General features: G+C 35.0%; 3 protein-coding genes across 4 annotated transcripts; all 3 read right to left on the reverse strand.

Moving 5' to 3' along the window:
• LOC105172850 (ribosome biogenesis regulatory protein homolog) lies at nt 1,299-4,603 on the reverse strand. Its single transcript, XM_011094437.2, has 8 exons — nt 4,392-4,603; nt 4,089-4,239; nt 3,708-3,759; nt 3,462-3,590; nt 3,037-3,154; nt 1,940-2,123; nt 1,743-1,856; nt 1,299-1,649 (listed from the first exon to the last, which is right to left on the reverse strand). The coding sequence occupies exons 1-8, from the start codon at nt 4,475-4,477 to the stop codon at nt 1,503-1,505; spliced, it is 981 nt and encodes a 326-aa protein (XP_011092739.1). The 5' UTR covers nt 4,478-4,603; the 3' UTR covers nt 1,299-1,502.
• On the reverse strand, nt 6,102-8,686 carry LOC105172851 (la-related protein 6C). Of its 2 annotated transcripts, none has more exons than XM_011094438.2 (10): nt 8,133-8,686; nt 7,957-8,038; nt 7,775-7,869; nt 7,599-7,670; nt 7,425-7,504; nt 7,258-7,342; nt 7,131-7,178; nt 6,978-7,046; nt 6,754-6,888; nt 6,102-6,615 (listed from the first exon to the last, which is right to left on the reverse strand). In XM_011094438.2, the coding sequence occupies exons 1-10, from the start codon at nt 8,478-8,480 to the stop codon at nt 6,397-6,399; spliced, it is 1,233 nt and encodes a 410-aa protein (XP_011092740.1). In that variant the 5' UTR covers nt 8,481-8,686; the 3' UTR covers nt 6,102-6,396. The 2 variants fall into 2 exon arrangements, with proteins under 2 accessions (XP_011092740.1, XP_011092741.1); XM_011094439.2 differs by having other exon boundaries at nt 6,754-6,876; nt 8,133-8,685.
• On the reverse strand, nt 13,796-15,984 carry LOC105172852 (myb family transcription factor EFM). The gene is made up of 5 exons (XM_011094440.2): nt 15,536-15,984; nt 15,156-15,400; nt 14,664-15,051; nt 14,442-14,518; nt 13,796-14,341 (listed from the first exon to the last, which is right to left on the reverse strand). Exons 1-5 carry the CDS (start codon nt 15,759-15,761, stop codon nt 14,075-14,077), a joined length of 1,203 nt encoding a protein of 400 aa, XP_011092742.1. The 5' UTR covers nt 15,762-15,984; the 3' UTR covers nt 13,796-14,074.

The following is a 16,404-nucleotide window of genomic DNA, read 5'->3' on the forward strand; positions in this document are numbered from 1 at the left end:
CTTTTCCAATTATTTTATAAATCACTTCTTTCTCCTGAATTCGCAATATACCCCATATAAACCGTTCATCCAATCACTTTATGAATTATACATTTTCCAAGCTCTCTTGCTCCATTTTCTTCTCAGTCTTTTGTCCACCTCCATAAATCCTAAACCTTCTTTTCTCTGTTAATACTGAATATCGTAGCATGCAGTACCTACACACATAATTTTTATTTTATTAAAGCTCATAATTTATTCCTTTACATTAAAACTTATTACTATCTTACAACGTCACATACAAAAAGGGTCCAATAACTTTTTTTTAATGCATTAACTATCAATATATGTTTTACTCAAATTAAACTAAAAGCTAACACTTTATGCAATATATGTTATGTTGATAAAGATGGCTATGTATATATGCAAAATAAAATACTTTCAATTGAAAGTAAACTTAAACAAAATAAGAGTAAATTTATTTTTTTAGTACATGAAATTAATTTTCTAAAGAAATTTGATTGGGTAGTTAATTTTAACAGGAATCAAAATGTCGAAAGACATTTTTGAAATTATAATAATTTAATATAGTTATATCAAGACTACCACTTTAAATTTAAAACCTCTTCCCTTATCCATATGTAGGAACTTGGGGTTTTCTAAGTCCAGGCCATTTTGAAATTATTCTTGCTCTACTTTAGTCCGCAATTTTTTATCTACAAACTCTAATGTAAAGAGAAGTATTTAAGAATTTTAAAATATAACTAAATTTCCAACAACAATTCAGTTATGGACTGTCATAAGAAAATGTCAATCTTTCGACCAGTTATTGGAGTCGTATGTTGTTGTGATTTCATCACACAGATAATCTTTTTGTCATCTTCAGTATCTATTTGAAAAGATATTCAACGTTCTTTTAGTTACTTCTCAAAAAAAAAAAAAAAAAAGAACTTTTAGTTATATCTTAGTTACTTATCTATAAACCTAAAATTTGACTCACAAAAATAAGATGCTGCCAAATCCTCCACAGACAAACAGCTCATGTTTCAAAAGCTCATGTTTCAAAAGGATAAATTACAACGGATTTCTTTTCGTATTACAAATTTAAAAAATTATAAACATCCCCTTAAATTAAGAGCTGACCCATCTAATAAATACCCTTTGTGAAGCCCATTGTAGAGGAATATTTGTTAGAAAGCGGTTAATTCCAGAGACATATAATTCACCCTATTTCAAAATCAAATGCAATTTTCATCATCCCTCTGACAGTTTACACAAAGTTCACATTTGTGCTAATTATGTTTGAACACAGAAATTGGCTGAATCGGCAGGAAAACTTTTAGTTTCTAAATTAAGAGGTGCTGTACTCATAGCAAACAGAAGTACATAAAAGATGAGAGGTGATATACTCATACCAAAAATATTAAAGAAAAATACAAAGTATAAAGTTGATCAGTGCTAGCATCAATTTTTCCAGCTTAAACAACTAAAGCCTGACAAAATTACCATTGTCCTATATGATCTTATTTTGATTTGCCTTTATTTGAGGACCCTTTTTTCGATGATTTCTTGAAAGATTTCTTGTTGGCCTTCAACTTGCTTGAAGTTGACAACTGTCCCCCTTGTTTTCTTTGCTTCTTCTCCCTCTTCACATTATACATGTTCACAGCCTACATTCCAGCAAAACCATACAAATTAAATGACAAATAAAGCTCATATATTTGAGGAAAAAAGGTTATCCACTACAAGGAAGAAAGGCACACCTTTTCTACATTGAGTATCTCATGAGAGTTCTTGGAGATCAACTGGTTCAAAACTTTCTCAGTTTGCTGTTTCTCCAAGGCACCCATTCCTGATCCTTCTACAGCCGGTAGGAACTGCAGGGACATAATTTGAAAATCAGTGAAATCCTTACTATTGAACTGGGAAAAATATGTACTTTCAAGGGTGACTGCACGACCTTCCGATACTTCTTTTCATGCTTTGGGGGCTTCTCCCCCGGCAATTTCTTGTCAAACTTTCCCCCACTAGCCGTTGAAATAGCTGCCATTCCAGCAACATTTTGTAACTCATCCTTGCTAACTTTCTTAGGCATTGCTTGGCTTCCCGTTATAGGTAAAGCAGTGGCAGCAAGTTGAACATGGCTGCAAAGCATTCACGTGTTCAGTAAATTTGAACTAATTGGGAAACCTCAAATGCATTTTGCTATGCTATAGATAATACAATAAATTCATGTAAAGCACACATGCATACAAATTCAGATGAGAGCAGAAGAGATACACTGAAACTCAGGATATTACGAAGGAACAATTTCATCAGTTATAAGAAAAAGAAACAATCAAGAACTGACCAAGTGCAAGGATCGCTCCACTACTTGAAATCAATTTCTATGGTAACAACATATCATTGTGCTAAAATTCAAGTCAGATGTAAAATACAAAATGAACCAATGTTAGTGATAGGTCCATGCGTGCATCAGTAGGCCAGTAGCACTTCATCAAAAGACATCCCCCTAGTCTTCATTCCATTCACTAGCAGTGTCTGCCCAATCTGTAGATCAATGAAATAAAAGCAGGTCTAAGGGCTTTCCAAATAGCAACTGGCTAATGTCTCAACCCTCTTCCACAAATGGAGCTTCAACCAAGAGTGGCTTCTTTTGGCTGGTCTAGCATCCAAGATCCCTTTCATCCCAGTCTCACTTGCCTAGCAATCAACACTTCATTCAACCAATCAGGCCATTCTAGAGATCTATATTCATTGACCTCAGGGTAATTTGACAGACCACAAGACCTATGTCTCTAATATCCTTTCAGATGAACCTCATCCAAAAGTGAAGGATGTCTTTTGGTCCAAAAGATAAGTGAAGGCTGCACGTTAATCGGATTTCAAGAAGTACAGTCACCAAATTGCACTACTGATCTTCTTTTATTTCTACGAGGTAGACATTCCACATTTCGAAATTCAAATATAGAATACCAAAAATTACTGGAACAAAGGATATTCGCTTTAGTACAGGAACCCTTCCAGTAATTTAAGGGAAGAGGAGAAAAAGAACACCTTGGCAAGGCACCAGCTTTCGCCGCTTGTTTTAGGTTTTGCAATCGATTTTTCTCCTGTTTTTCAACTTTGCTTTTCTTCTCTTTACGCCTCTCAGCAAAAGGATCTGTTCCTGGTTCTGGAGAAGTAACGGCCTTGTAAATGCAGACTCATGATACAGTCAATGGTTAACACAAAGTAAATTGCTTGAATCATCCTCAAAAGTAAAGCATACAATTAACACATCCATAACAGGTCCAAAATTCTATTCATTTTCCAGCTTTATTACACTCAAGATAGAAAGTTTAATATAATTAGCCAATACATTTAGGTAAATAAACCCGAAAAGTAACATTTTCACGTAGGCATTGCACAAGTAATGCCATCCATATAACCAAAGAATTATTTGACTGCAATAGAAAAAGCAAGGACACTAAATATTATACCATCAGTGGACTTGGCCTCAATGATAGGTATATCGTTGTCATCATTTACACGATCATAGCCATGACGCCGTTTCCAAGTACCAGTTTGCTCATCAAAGACTAGTTTTTCTTTCTTGCGCTTCTGTATACCTGCGCGATATTTCAAAGGGGCAAGTTAAACCCATTATACCATCCATCAGGTCATGCCTCAGAATTTATCAGAAATAAACAAAATAAATTTATTTTCCTAAACAGGTGCAAACAAACCTTTCTTTTCAGCAAACAACTCCCACTTAGTTGGAGGCCTAGGCTTTGGAAGCTGAAAGGCACACAGACAAAGACAATTTAGATGATCAATCAACTAAAAATCTAGAGTAAAATCTTGCATAGGACACATCAGAAAAGATCACCAAGTCACTAAGAAACTGGTATTTTGAGCATACTCTCCTCACAAGAAAACAATCACCAATCATAATACCAGAGCAATTTGTGCAAGTCTAAGTACGGAAGCTCAACAAAATCTCCTTACATGAATCTTTTGTCCTCCGTCTTCTTCACCTCCTACCTCCCACCCCCACCCGTCCCAGCCCATTTTGAAATTCGTGTGCCCTATTAAACTTCTAAGAGAGAAACAACGAAAGAGCTTACTGGCTTTGCTCTGGGCAATTTGGTAGTAGGAGCAGGCAACTTGACAATGGGCCCGTCAAGGTCTTCTGTCGAAGGCAAGCTGAAAAGGGCATCAGCAATTGCTTGGACTAATTTGGTGCCCTGTTCAATAGCTTCCTTTACAACCTCCTCCCTGTCAAAGAAGTACTCCATAATCATAGGATATGAATTACAAAACAAAAGTTTATTCCACTTACGAAAAACCACTGCAGAATAAATTTTCCAACTCGTCCATGAACCGAACACAAATCAGATTGAAATAAGAAGAGACAAGAGAAAAAACACCTGGAAGACGGGGGAGAAACGAATTGGTGATGTGGGTCAAACGCCATGAGGTTGCCCAGATCTACCTCGTACTGCGATTCCGCCATCTCTTTATCTTACGGCGGCGCGCGGGCGAGTGCCGGAATAAGCCGGTGGGTGAAAATATGGTATGCGAAGAAGGGAATTAGGGTTTAGAAAGACGATAGGCCAAGCCAGGGTTTAAGGAACGACAGAACGATGTCGTGGGATAGCTAATCCACAAGGAAAAAACCGCATGGATGTTTGTTCTGTATAATTACATTATTACCCATCGAAAAATGACTGTCTAATTTAATTTGATCTATTTTCAATAAAATGTTTGATTTAATTTAGGGGTAAAACAGTAATATAAACATAACTAAGATAAGAACAAAATATTAATCATTAACTCCTTTTAAAAAAAAACAAGTCCATATTAGATAGTTTTGAAGTACATCAAAGTGCAACAAAAATAGTTTCAAAAATTTAAAATCTTTTGTAATATAGAAAGTATACAAACAAGTCCGAAAATTTTATTACTATAAATTTGAAATATCGTATTCAAAATCTATCCAATCAAAGACAATATTAAAAAATATTACTAACAAAATTGTCATGCAATAATATTAATTAATATGATCAAAATATAATTAAGCATTAATTTCATTTTGCCCTTGTACTGTAAAGGTGATGTTAAAAATACCCACCTTGTGGGTCTTTGTTCCCATTATACTTCGACAAATCTCAAAGTTTAAAATTTTGATTCACAATTTCAATAATAATTTTTGTTGCAAATGACGAACTCTTGTGCAGAGCGACCAGTCCATTTCTTTGTAGCTCCTCGACATCCAGTCCTAACATGGCCACTGTCATTTGCCAATATTCCCAACTGTGAGGGGTGTTGGTCGCTTATGGTATACCTTATTAGATCCTCCTTAGAGCCAACACTATGTTTGTTTTCATTTTCAAGTTATCTCTAGGATGAGTTAAAACATACTCAATGTTTGCCATCATTCAGAAATACCTTATCTAAGTATTTTAAACTGTTTTAGCATAAATAAATACGTATATATATACATAAATATATATAAAAAAGACATTATTTGACTATGAATTGACAATTAACAATAATTTTTGTCTCCCAAAACACAACATTAAACATACAATACTTATTTTAAATTATTTTAAAAAATAAATCCAAACATACATACTATCTCTAACACACACTTATTTATCTTTATTTTTCTCTCTCTATCTCCACAAAATACAACAAAACACTCAAAAAACAAATCCAAACATTATGCAAGTCTCCTTCCCAACCTTGTTCGACTAGTACTGCTTTGCATTTATCTTCGTTCGGCAGACCAACTTGCCCCTAGAACAAAGGTCTCTTAAAAAAGATTTAGACCCCTGCAGTGTTTGAGAATATTTTAGACCTGTTCAATGTATTTCTCCTATTAGTAGTACTCATGCATGTTTTGCACAGTTGATTTGCTAATTTTATCCGATTTAATAACCTTAAGACCGTACTAACTTGCTGGTCGCAATTTTTCCTTTAGAACAATCCATTGATGATTACGAGGACCATCCAACCCCTACCCTATTAATTCAAATAGTTGCTAATAAATAGAACCAAACATCCAAACAAATTATACATTATTACAAAAAGAGAAAAAGATACATTTTCATATAATGGAAAAAAAAAAAAAAAAGTACTATCAAGGTACATAAGTCAGCCCAAAAAATTAAAAACAAAGAAATAGAGATCATAACTCTTCCATGACATGAATTTCTGACGTATAATCATGCAAAATCCTGAATGTTTTTAATCTCCTATCTAAATCAACATTACTGACCACCTTAATTGTTCAAAAAGCATAGTACAAAAAAACATATCAAACGATAGCCTCTGACTGCAAGAAGGACCTATGAAAATCACATGATACACCGTCGTTGCCCATCTATCTCCCAAGGAACAAACACATCCTTGGTTCCCCCATGGTTTTAACTAGATTGAGACGGCCATCGGCTTTCCCCTGCCCATAGTGAAGCCCTTGGTTCCGTCCGGCATTCTTGGTCCTTTCGCAGGCTGCAGGCCGGGGCACGACAGGCCCCCGTTGGATGATGGAGTAGGCAGGCTACGTGCCCCTTGAAGCTGGGGACGATGCTTCGATTTCCCTCTATTTCTAGACCAACTTCTCTTTAAGATAGCTGAATTTTCCTCAGACTAGTTTGTAACAATAGAGAATATACATACACTGGCTTAGTTACGATTAGGAGAAACGTTAACGACGTTTTAAGTATACATAATAATAAGCAGTTTCTGTTGTGGATCGTAATCAAAACTAGGAAGCGACCAACTTACATCAGTTGCTTCTGAGGTGCTGAGCCGGCCGGAGGCATCTTCGTGTGATTGGTGTGTCGACAGTCCATCATCGTCTAGACACACATCAAACTCAGACTTCCGGCTCTTCAGCACAGACTTGGGCTGCAGATTAACCTTAACAATGTCAAACGTTCATGGTGAAAAAGCTTGAAAGAAACGCGTATATCCTTGAAATTCAAGTGCTATGACTGAGTTTAACCTACCGAACGCCTAAGCATAAGCCTCACTCGCATGCCTTTTCGCCAGTTCCTTTCGTCGTTCAGCTTCTCAGCCTAAGGGGGTCCATATTAACAAGATTAGGAACGAAAATAAAGCCTAAAGCTACAGAATTACTCTCATTTGGGCGAAAATCTTACTGCTTTCTCAGCTGTTTCAGCATTCTCATACTCTACCAGTGCATGCAGCTTCAAGGAGAAGCAAATTAAATAAGCAACAAATGAATAGAAAAGACATTCTTGAAAGCGAAATTGTGAATTCTTGTACCTTGTTGCTGATTACTACATCACCCTTAGAAGATCGTGATGAAGAATTGTGATCCTGCGGTTGGCATATACGTATCGACCTGATACTGCACATCGACATACATACGTAGCCGTAATCAGTAAGGATGTAGGGAGTAATAGAAATCCAAAATGGTGTAGTGCACCAACCTTCCGACAACGTTGAACATTTTCTCAATCTTCTGATGAGAGTGATCATCAGGCAGATTTTCAGCTATTACAGTTCTCATCTGTAAGAAATATGACCAGCAGAAAAGAAAACCTACGTTATGATTCTTAGCAAATTTATCAAAAACCAAAGAATTTGTTGGCTGATGAACATACCTGCAGGTCCTCTTTTTCTTTCTCGGTAAAGGGATTCTTGCGTCGCACCTTCTTGCCATCGCTGCTTACGACCTACAAACACGTTTTTAAGGAAAACAAACAAACAGACAAAAAAGTGTCAATCCAACGCAAGAAATCAAGAAAACTGATGGCATTTATAATCTCAAAGGACTCACGAGCTTCGTAGAGGAGCGAAGAGCCTGCGCCACCATTTGATTGTTAACGTTAAGCGATTTGAGTTTCTTCAGAGTCGAAACGAAGTTTATTGGAACTGTCGAGAATCAAAAATGTTTTTTACATTGTAAGAATGGAAGACAATATCATGAATTAAGGAAAAATATTCAAGAATCCCAAGTACCATAGCCTTCTGGATCTTTGTTCACATGTTTGACAAGAGTTTCATTGGCTAGCATGCTCATATCACTGAACATATATTCTGCCTGTCACACATTTATAACCCCATATATGTATAGTCAGGATTAATTTCATAAATATAATTCAAAAAATATATAAATAAAAAGAAAAAGAGAGGACCTGTTTGATGATCTTTTGCTTAAGTTCATCAGACAAGGCAATTTCCTTAGTCTGCGTGTGATTGGTTTGGTCCGTGTCCGCGCCAGCCTTCCCATTGGGCTTGGAATGGACCAACGGTAACGTAATGTCTTGTTCAGCAACGTAGATCCAATTCCCACTAGTCCCATCGATGTATTGGAAACACGGGTAGAAATAACCAGTTATAGGGACCTGAGTCGCCGTGGTATGTGCCAACGTGGGCACAAACTCGGGTGCGGCCACGTTGAACTTGAACGACCTATTGTTGTTGTTCGTATCCATCTCGTTTTCCCTAGTGGCATCCATGTCTTTGTCGCTCACCTGTGCCATTTTCGATGATCTCTGATCGTGTCAGAACTCGCTCTCGTTTGTTAATACGAATGTGGTTCGGTTGGTCTTTCTTTTTTTTTTTTTTTTAATAAAAAACTCGAGAATGGAAAAAGTGTCGAGCTTGGTGACTGTTTTAAACTCGAGGAATGCAATGGTTTAGGGAATGTGGGGTGGAGTTGAAAATGGTTGTTTTTTCCTGAATTGTAGTGTGGTATATGTTGAGATGAGTTGATTGTTTCCACATTCCACTCTTGTGTGAGAAGTTGGTGGTGTTGCGTTCTTACACATGATGGGTATTCGCAGGTTTGACCAAATCTTTTTGAGGTTTGTGGAAAAATTCGTGTGCACGTGTACTTGCCCTACGCCCTTTTAGAAGGATTAGGTTATGTGGCCTTGGGCCTCGCCCCGCTAAAGCCCAATTTGCTTTGTTTGGTTTTGTGTAGGGTATTACCTTATCTATATTAAAAAATAATTTTTATATCTATACATAAAGTGTAAACAAGCAAGCCCGAGCTCGAGCTCGAGTTCGACTTTTTTTAAATTTTTTATTATAATAAAAATAAATAATTTATTTTATTATGCTAGATTGATAAGCTCAAAATATTTTTAACAAAAATGTATTTATAATTTTCTTCAACTATCAGATAATTTAAAATTTTAATAATTAATATAAAATAAAAATATATAATAAATGAGTGGATATGGGTAGGGTCCAATACTCTAAAATGTCCATGACTATGAGTAACGGCTTATATTTTAAAATTTTTATGGGTATTGATATAGTTTAACGTCCAAAAACATTCATTTATCCATTAATTTAAAAATTATTAAATTTATAAATTTTTAGTAAATCAATCAACTAAATTTATTTAATATTTTAAAAAAATGAATAGTATATAATTATTTCTTTACATATTATATTTATATTCATTACGTATTAAAATTTTGACCAAATATGCTAGAGCTTTTCATATTGATTCCGTAATTACTCAAAATTAATTTAATGATTAAATTAATCAAAAATTTTAACATGACATTTTAGGAAATAAAGGATATGGACGAAAATTAATTTAGTGAAATTTGAGTAATATGTGGAATAAATAAAATATATTTGAACTCAAATTATTAAAAATTCATCAAATTAAAATTGAATGCAAATCCAAATTCAAATGACACTTGAGAGGTCTAAATCAAAGTTACATATATCATACTTAATTTTATTTATTTTACCAACTCTTATGTCTTCCTTCTTACTTTGAACTTGTCTCAATTATTTAAATATAAGATTCTTATTTAAATTTTTATTAATATTAATTTGTCATTCAGACGAAATCAAGTTCATTATTTAAATTTCAATGATGTATCAATCTGCACCTATTGAAATTTAAGTAATTAGTTTTATTTTATCTATCGACGCATCATGAAAATCCACTAATAAGTTACTTTAGTAACAAACATTATTTGACTTGAATGTAAATTTAAACTTTGAGAATTTTTATTTTTTAAACATATTGTAAAAGAATTTAAAAATTCAAAATGGTTAAAATCCAACTCTACCCAATTCTTTTAAGTATAATTCGGGTAAGACTTTATAGTTATTTTTATCGGGTAATGTATGTAAAAATTTATATGGGTATTTGTCAAGATGCACAGTGGTCGACCAAGCTCAAACTAGCCCAGAAAAGCCCGGCATGGGACCAACCATCTACTGTTTTATGATCGGTCTGATTGTGATTTTGGGCAATGTGACTATTTTTTTTATTATTTAATATAATTTTTTTGAGTATTTATTTAAATTTATGGTTATATTATGAAGTAAAATAAATAGTAAATGAAATCACTCAAAAAATCATAATGATAGTTAAGATTATATAATAATTTGACGAACAAGCTTATAATATTAAACTTAGATGATAATAATTCAACAAGAATTTAAAGTAAACTTTGAAAAAAATAAACAAGAAAATTTAGAAGCAAAACAATAAAGATAATAATTTTTAGAGTTTCAAAATTATAAAAAGTTACTAGAGTAGTTAGTTCAGCAGATAAAATGAAACTTATATGCCAGCATTATTTTTATTAAAAAAAATAAAAAAGGCTCAATATGCCCGACGTAGGACTAGGTGATCTTGGGCCAACCTAACTCATTTGTTTATTGGTTCAATTCGATCCTGGGTTGGGCTAGCCCAACTCTGCTCATTATGCATCCTGAGGTATTTGTTCAGTCCCAGGTAGGGGGATACCCGTCCATTGACAAGCCCCATTCGGACTTAATAAATATCGTGATAATTATCCATACGCCCTATTCTTATTTTACTTAGAATGTTAGGATTGCGTCTGTCCTTTACTGAATAGGTTTTGTGTTTTCACAGTAAGTTCAAGAAATAAATTTCTTATAAAATTATTTTTTTTCAAAACATTTCATGAACTCCATATCGGTAGATTAAAAATTTCACCAATGAAATTAGCAATAGGTACAAAACGACTTTAATTGAAATCTAAATAATGATGTTGACTCCGTTCAAATGAGGAGCATTATAGTTGGAAGTTTATAAAGTTTAATTAAAATTATGAGAGAAGTATTTTATAAATTAAAAAGTTGTTAAAATGTCTTATATGCCCTTGTGTGGGCATAGCAATTATGGGTTAAAGTTTGGAAGGAATATTGTTGACACACATTGAACAAACTCTTCCATATGTTGCATAGTATCAGATTCTCTATTCCAATAATCAAATTCACAATTCCGGAATTTTTGGCTGAATTTGAAATTGGAATCTAATCAATTATAGAACCATTATTTTTCTTTTTTTTTTTAAAGAAAAAAGATCCCTTAAGTTGTATGAAAAGCTAATTAGTTGGTTCTACCCTTTTTTTAAATTTTTTTATTTATTTTTCTTTAGTGGGGGGGGGGGGGGGGGTAATGGAGATTTCTCTTGAAGATTCTTTCTCCATTATTTGGTTTGTGAAAGGGACTGTTTGGAAGCACTTTGGATAAACATCACAAGGGATTGCAAGAATTTTGACAAGTGGGATACATAGCTTGTTAGGTTATAGGCTTCAACTCTGCAATTTTCTTCCAAGTAATTGACCTTTTAAGCTCCAAGAAAAGGTGCTCTAAGTGCCATTTAAAAAAAAAAAAAAAAGTGAAAAATGCAATGCTCATTTTATGGTTCTTGCAGTCAATTATACTTATGATTTGGTTAGACCCACAAAAATTTATAATACAATATAATTTATTTTTTTATTATTAGTGAAAATAAATCGAATATATTTTGTATTTAAATGCAATTTCTCTGTCTTATTTGACTAAAACAAGGTACGTTTGCATTAAATTTCTTTTTACAGAAAGAGCACAAATTTTATGTGTCGATTAAAAAAATAAAAAAAACCACGTCAACGTCAGTCGAATGGAATAATTGACATCGTCAAAGTTTAGAGGGTTGTTTGTAATATAAAGTATACTTGGTGGATGGTAAATGTAATTAACCCTATATACAAATAGGGTTTCTTTTACAATATTTCAAAGTAGAGGTGCCTTTTGAAGAGGGCCATCCATGTAAAGGGGTCAAGATTGGGAATGGGACATTTAATCAAAAGTCATAGTGTAAAAAGAGAGGCAACATTGTAGGGACTAAATGGCAATTAAACTAAGTAATAATAATGATGGGATTGACCCAAAAAACGAAAAAAGGGGGAATTAAGAAAAAGCAGCAGGTTTCTGGGACAGAGGTTCTCAAGTTTGAACATTGAACAAATCAAGATTCTCCTCTTTTGTCTATCTGTCAACCATTCTTTACATTGTTTTCTTTCACCAGATTCCATTTCCAGCATTTGGGTTGCCAACAATATTTTAAACCTTTGATTCCCAAAACATTTGTTTGCCTTTAGTTGCAAGAACAGACACATACATACCCACAAACAACCTTCAAATCCTCCAATCCCCTTGCACTACTACTATACTACTATTCTTCATTTTGTCAACCAATCACGGATAACAACACTACTCTAATAATTAATTAAAATCACTAGTTTTTTTTTTTAATTAAAATATTATGAGTCCAAACTTTACCAAGAACGTACAACTTATTATATTATGTGGGTATAATAATGCTTCATTTAATAAACGGGACAACTACATTAACATTTTTTAATTTACCATTTATTTATATAAATTATTTATATTTGTTGTAAAAATTATTCTGACAGCTAAAAATCAAAATAATTTGTAAATATTGATATATTTTGGGTTGTATGTGAATAATGTTTATGTTTTTTTTGGATGTATTTGTAAGTTTTTAAAAAATGAGAATGATTTATGTAAACAGATAATGATTTAGCGGAAAAAAATTATCGGATAATGATTTCTATTATTTTTCAAGAGAGATAAGTGATTTGTATAAAAAGAATATCGAGATATGTAAATGTATTTATTTATTTAAAAGATTAGGGTTAATTGTCAAGCAAGCAAGCAAATGTAAAACCTAAAACGGTGGCCTCATCTCCCACCGGTTGATTAATTTAATGAAGCGGCGGCAATAAATAATGGGACAGCAATCTTAGAGGCGATAAGACAGATCTTGTCTGTAGAATACTTTCTGATCAACCTTTTTGAGAAGTTTAAAGAAAAAATCATCATCATCATCATTCTATTCGTTTCCTGCCCAGACATCATCACCTTTCTTCCGATTCAACAAAATAGAGAAAAGGGGTTGCTGTTGAATGCTTCACTTCCATGAAACTGAAATGCTGTGTGAATGTAGTTATGTATTCTTGCTCACGTATTGCTTGATAAAATGCGTGTGTGATCGAATTTTTGAGGGTGTGTTTATGGGAGAATGAAAGAGTGGTCATAAGTAATAGGATTCGACAAAGGAATAGGCGAGATGATGTGTTGGACGTGGACCACGTACGAGTACGACATTTCTTGTGATAGACAAAAGCTAACGTTTGGTCTTGCCCTATCTTAAAAGTCATCATAACCTCACCATTCTCATATCTTCCACGTACCCATTATCATCCTCCTCTTCATTCTTTTGTCCAAAGAAACAAGATAACTTAATTTATGCACAATGAGTTGGGGGAGTTGTACCGTTTTTTGTATATAAAAATTGACATAGTCTCGACTCCGGTCATCACTACGGACAGGACAACACAGTAAGAGAATCGGACTCGCAAACTTTTGGATAGGAAGAAGGCTAAAACCTGAAATGTCTACCAACAAGAATTCTCCTGACAGAAGTGCTACAGTAGAAGTTCTAAACACTGACCATGGGCAGATGTCATATGATGTTGTTTAGGTAATATAGTGAACTAATTTACCAGGAAATTGTAACTCATCACTTCAAGAAATGGACTTAAAACCTGAAGTTCCTTATGTCTCAACACCAGAACAAATCATAACTCAATTCAAGAAAACCGCAGAGGATCTAAATTCATCATCTAATCCTACAAAAATTTCAGACACGCACACACACACACACACTGCCTCAGCATATTTCTCTATGTTACTGTATAGTAAAGTTTATTATGATCAGAAGTCCTCCCATGTATCATCACTTTCTCTGTATCTGCAAAAAGCTCATGGTGGACATGTCTATACATCATCTCTCCCGGACAAGTAATTGCGGCTCTCTGATCTTTCATCGTCTTCGTCTACCATGCTATCGCCCCCAGTGACTGACGTTCCCCTCGATGATCCCGGTAAGTGAAGCGGGCCCTGAGGTGAGCCAGACTGGGAATTGCTCGGCTTTGAAGATTCACCACATTGTTCTTGGGACATCCACAAACCTCCCAGCAAAACAGGCTGATTGGTCGAGATGTTTGTTGTCGGAGGAACTTTTCGCGTGTGGAGCCGGTATTTCTGGAATGAGACAGCATCGAGAAACATAGGATTAAGTTCTCTTGCAACAGATGAATAAACCAAATTTCAATGAAGTAAGGAAGTTTCGCGATCAAAGCACCTGTAAATGACTTTTCACTTCGTCGTTGGTCAGCCCATCGACTTGCATAAGCTCCCTGATTTGCTTGGGAGTAGCAGCTGCATAGGGTTGAACGAAATTGAATCAGATTTGCAACAAGAAAATGTTCAGACATTCAGATTATTACATCATTCCTATAGGACAAGCACTATTTCAAGAATTCAAGCAACCTCAAAGAAATAACTAGTTTTCTCGAGTTCAAACCTTGAGCACCACCAAGATGCTGCAGGGCATTCACGAAACGGCGGTGCAACTCCGGCGACCAGCATCTCCGTTGCTTCCGAGCAGTTTGCTGGTGCACGGTCTTCAAACTTGATTGACCATTAGTTGCAGATGAGGATCCTGATCTGCTAGAACTGGATTTTGAGCTTAACCCACTGCAATAAATCTCATCCTTTGAGTTGTTGATTTCAGGTGTGCGAAGCGAAAGCGACGGCGCTCCTGGCAGTTCATCTCTGCCTTCCTTCCCCATCGGCACCACCGGAAAATTAGGACATCCCTTGAAAGGCGCAAACGCCCTCCCTCTTGCCCTGTTCTTACTACTCGGGAACAAATCATCCATCGCCGGCCGATTAATCACTTCTTCCTTTCTCTGCTCACAAAAACAGAAAAAGAAATTCATGAGTACGCTTGAACGAGAACCGATGCTACCAAATTGTTGTAGAACTAACAAAAACTTTCTGCCATTTTTTCCACCTTTTTATTGCTATCTAGTTTTGGGTCGGAGAGATTATAGTTGTTGTCGGAGTTCCATAACTGCACAGAGCTCATCCAATTCATTTTCTCGCTGTTGTTGACAATCTCCTTCTCTTTACCACCCTCATTTGTCTCATCCTTTTCTTCACCGGCGCTGTTTTTCTTCAACGGTATGAATTCTTCCAGCACTGGCTCCGCATTTGATTTCTTGCACTGCATTAGCTCCTCTTTCACTGTCGCAATCGCTACAATCAACCAATTTCAAAACCCATTTATCAGAAAAAAATGAAGAACAAACCCAGGAAACCAAAAAACCCATTTCCAAAAAAAAAAAGTTAAATCAGTGAGGATAAAAAGAAAAATGGGAAAAGGGAGCAGACCATCGTTGAGGAGGAGCATGCAAAGAGGGAGCTCCCGTTTGAACGCATCGATCTTCTTCATCTCATCCTGCAGCCTACTAACGTAACGATCAAGCTTCAAAACCTTCTCAGACGCGCTCTGAATCCCCGAAACCTCAGCAAGAAACTCACCGGTAGTTTTCGGGACCCAGGTTTCCGATGGACGACTACAATCTAACGTGAGCTCCGGCGGGATTAACGATCCCATTTTCTTCCTGCGGTTGATTATATCTTCGCTGTTGTTGATGCGTGTCTGTGTATGTATATAATAATATATAAAGTGAGTAGTGTGAAATGAGAGAGAGAGAAGCAGTGGAACAAGGAAGGATTGAAAGGCGAGAAGATTCTGTTGAACAACGCCGAGTTTTGACAGAGGTGAGGCCAATGTGTATGTGTGTGGACCGTAGACAGATAATTATTTATGATGAAATTGGGAAAAGTCTATTTCACGTCGTCGCATATTTCATCTCACTCTCTCTCTTACTTAGCTTGAAAGATCTAATGGTCGAAACCAACCTTTGATTCTTTTATCTCTTGAGGGATATTTTTCTTTTATTTTTTCCATTTAAATCTGTTATTGTAAATCAATTTTAAATTATACTGCATCGTATTATGTTCCATTTAATATGCATGTATCATACTATATATAAATAAATAAACAACAAATTGGTAGAATTTGAATTCATAATTCGTAAATTTTTATTGTAACCATTGCACTTTTGGACTAATGAATTTCAACTAATGTTAACTCAAGCTGACTCGATCTGTTTAATTACGAATCGCAGTATTTATTGAATAATTGACATTCAAACTTTATGTAAATTGAGAAGTAACCTTTGCAATTATCTTTA

The sequence above is a fragment of the Sesamum indicum genome, linkage group LG10 (genome assembly GCF_000512975.1).
Source record: "Sesamum indicum cultivar Zhongzhi No. 13 linkage group LG10, S_indicum_v1.0, whole genome shotgun sequence".
Lineage (NCBI taxonomy): Eukaryota > Viridiplantae > Streptophyta > Magnoliopsida > Lamiales > Pedaliaceae > Sesamum > Sesamum indicum.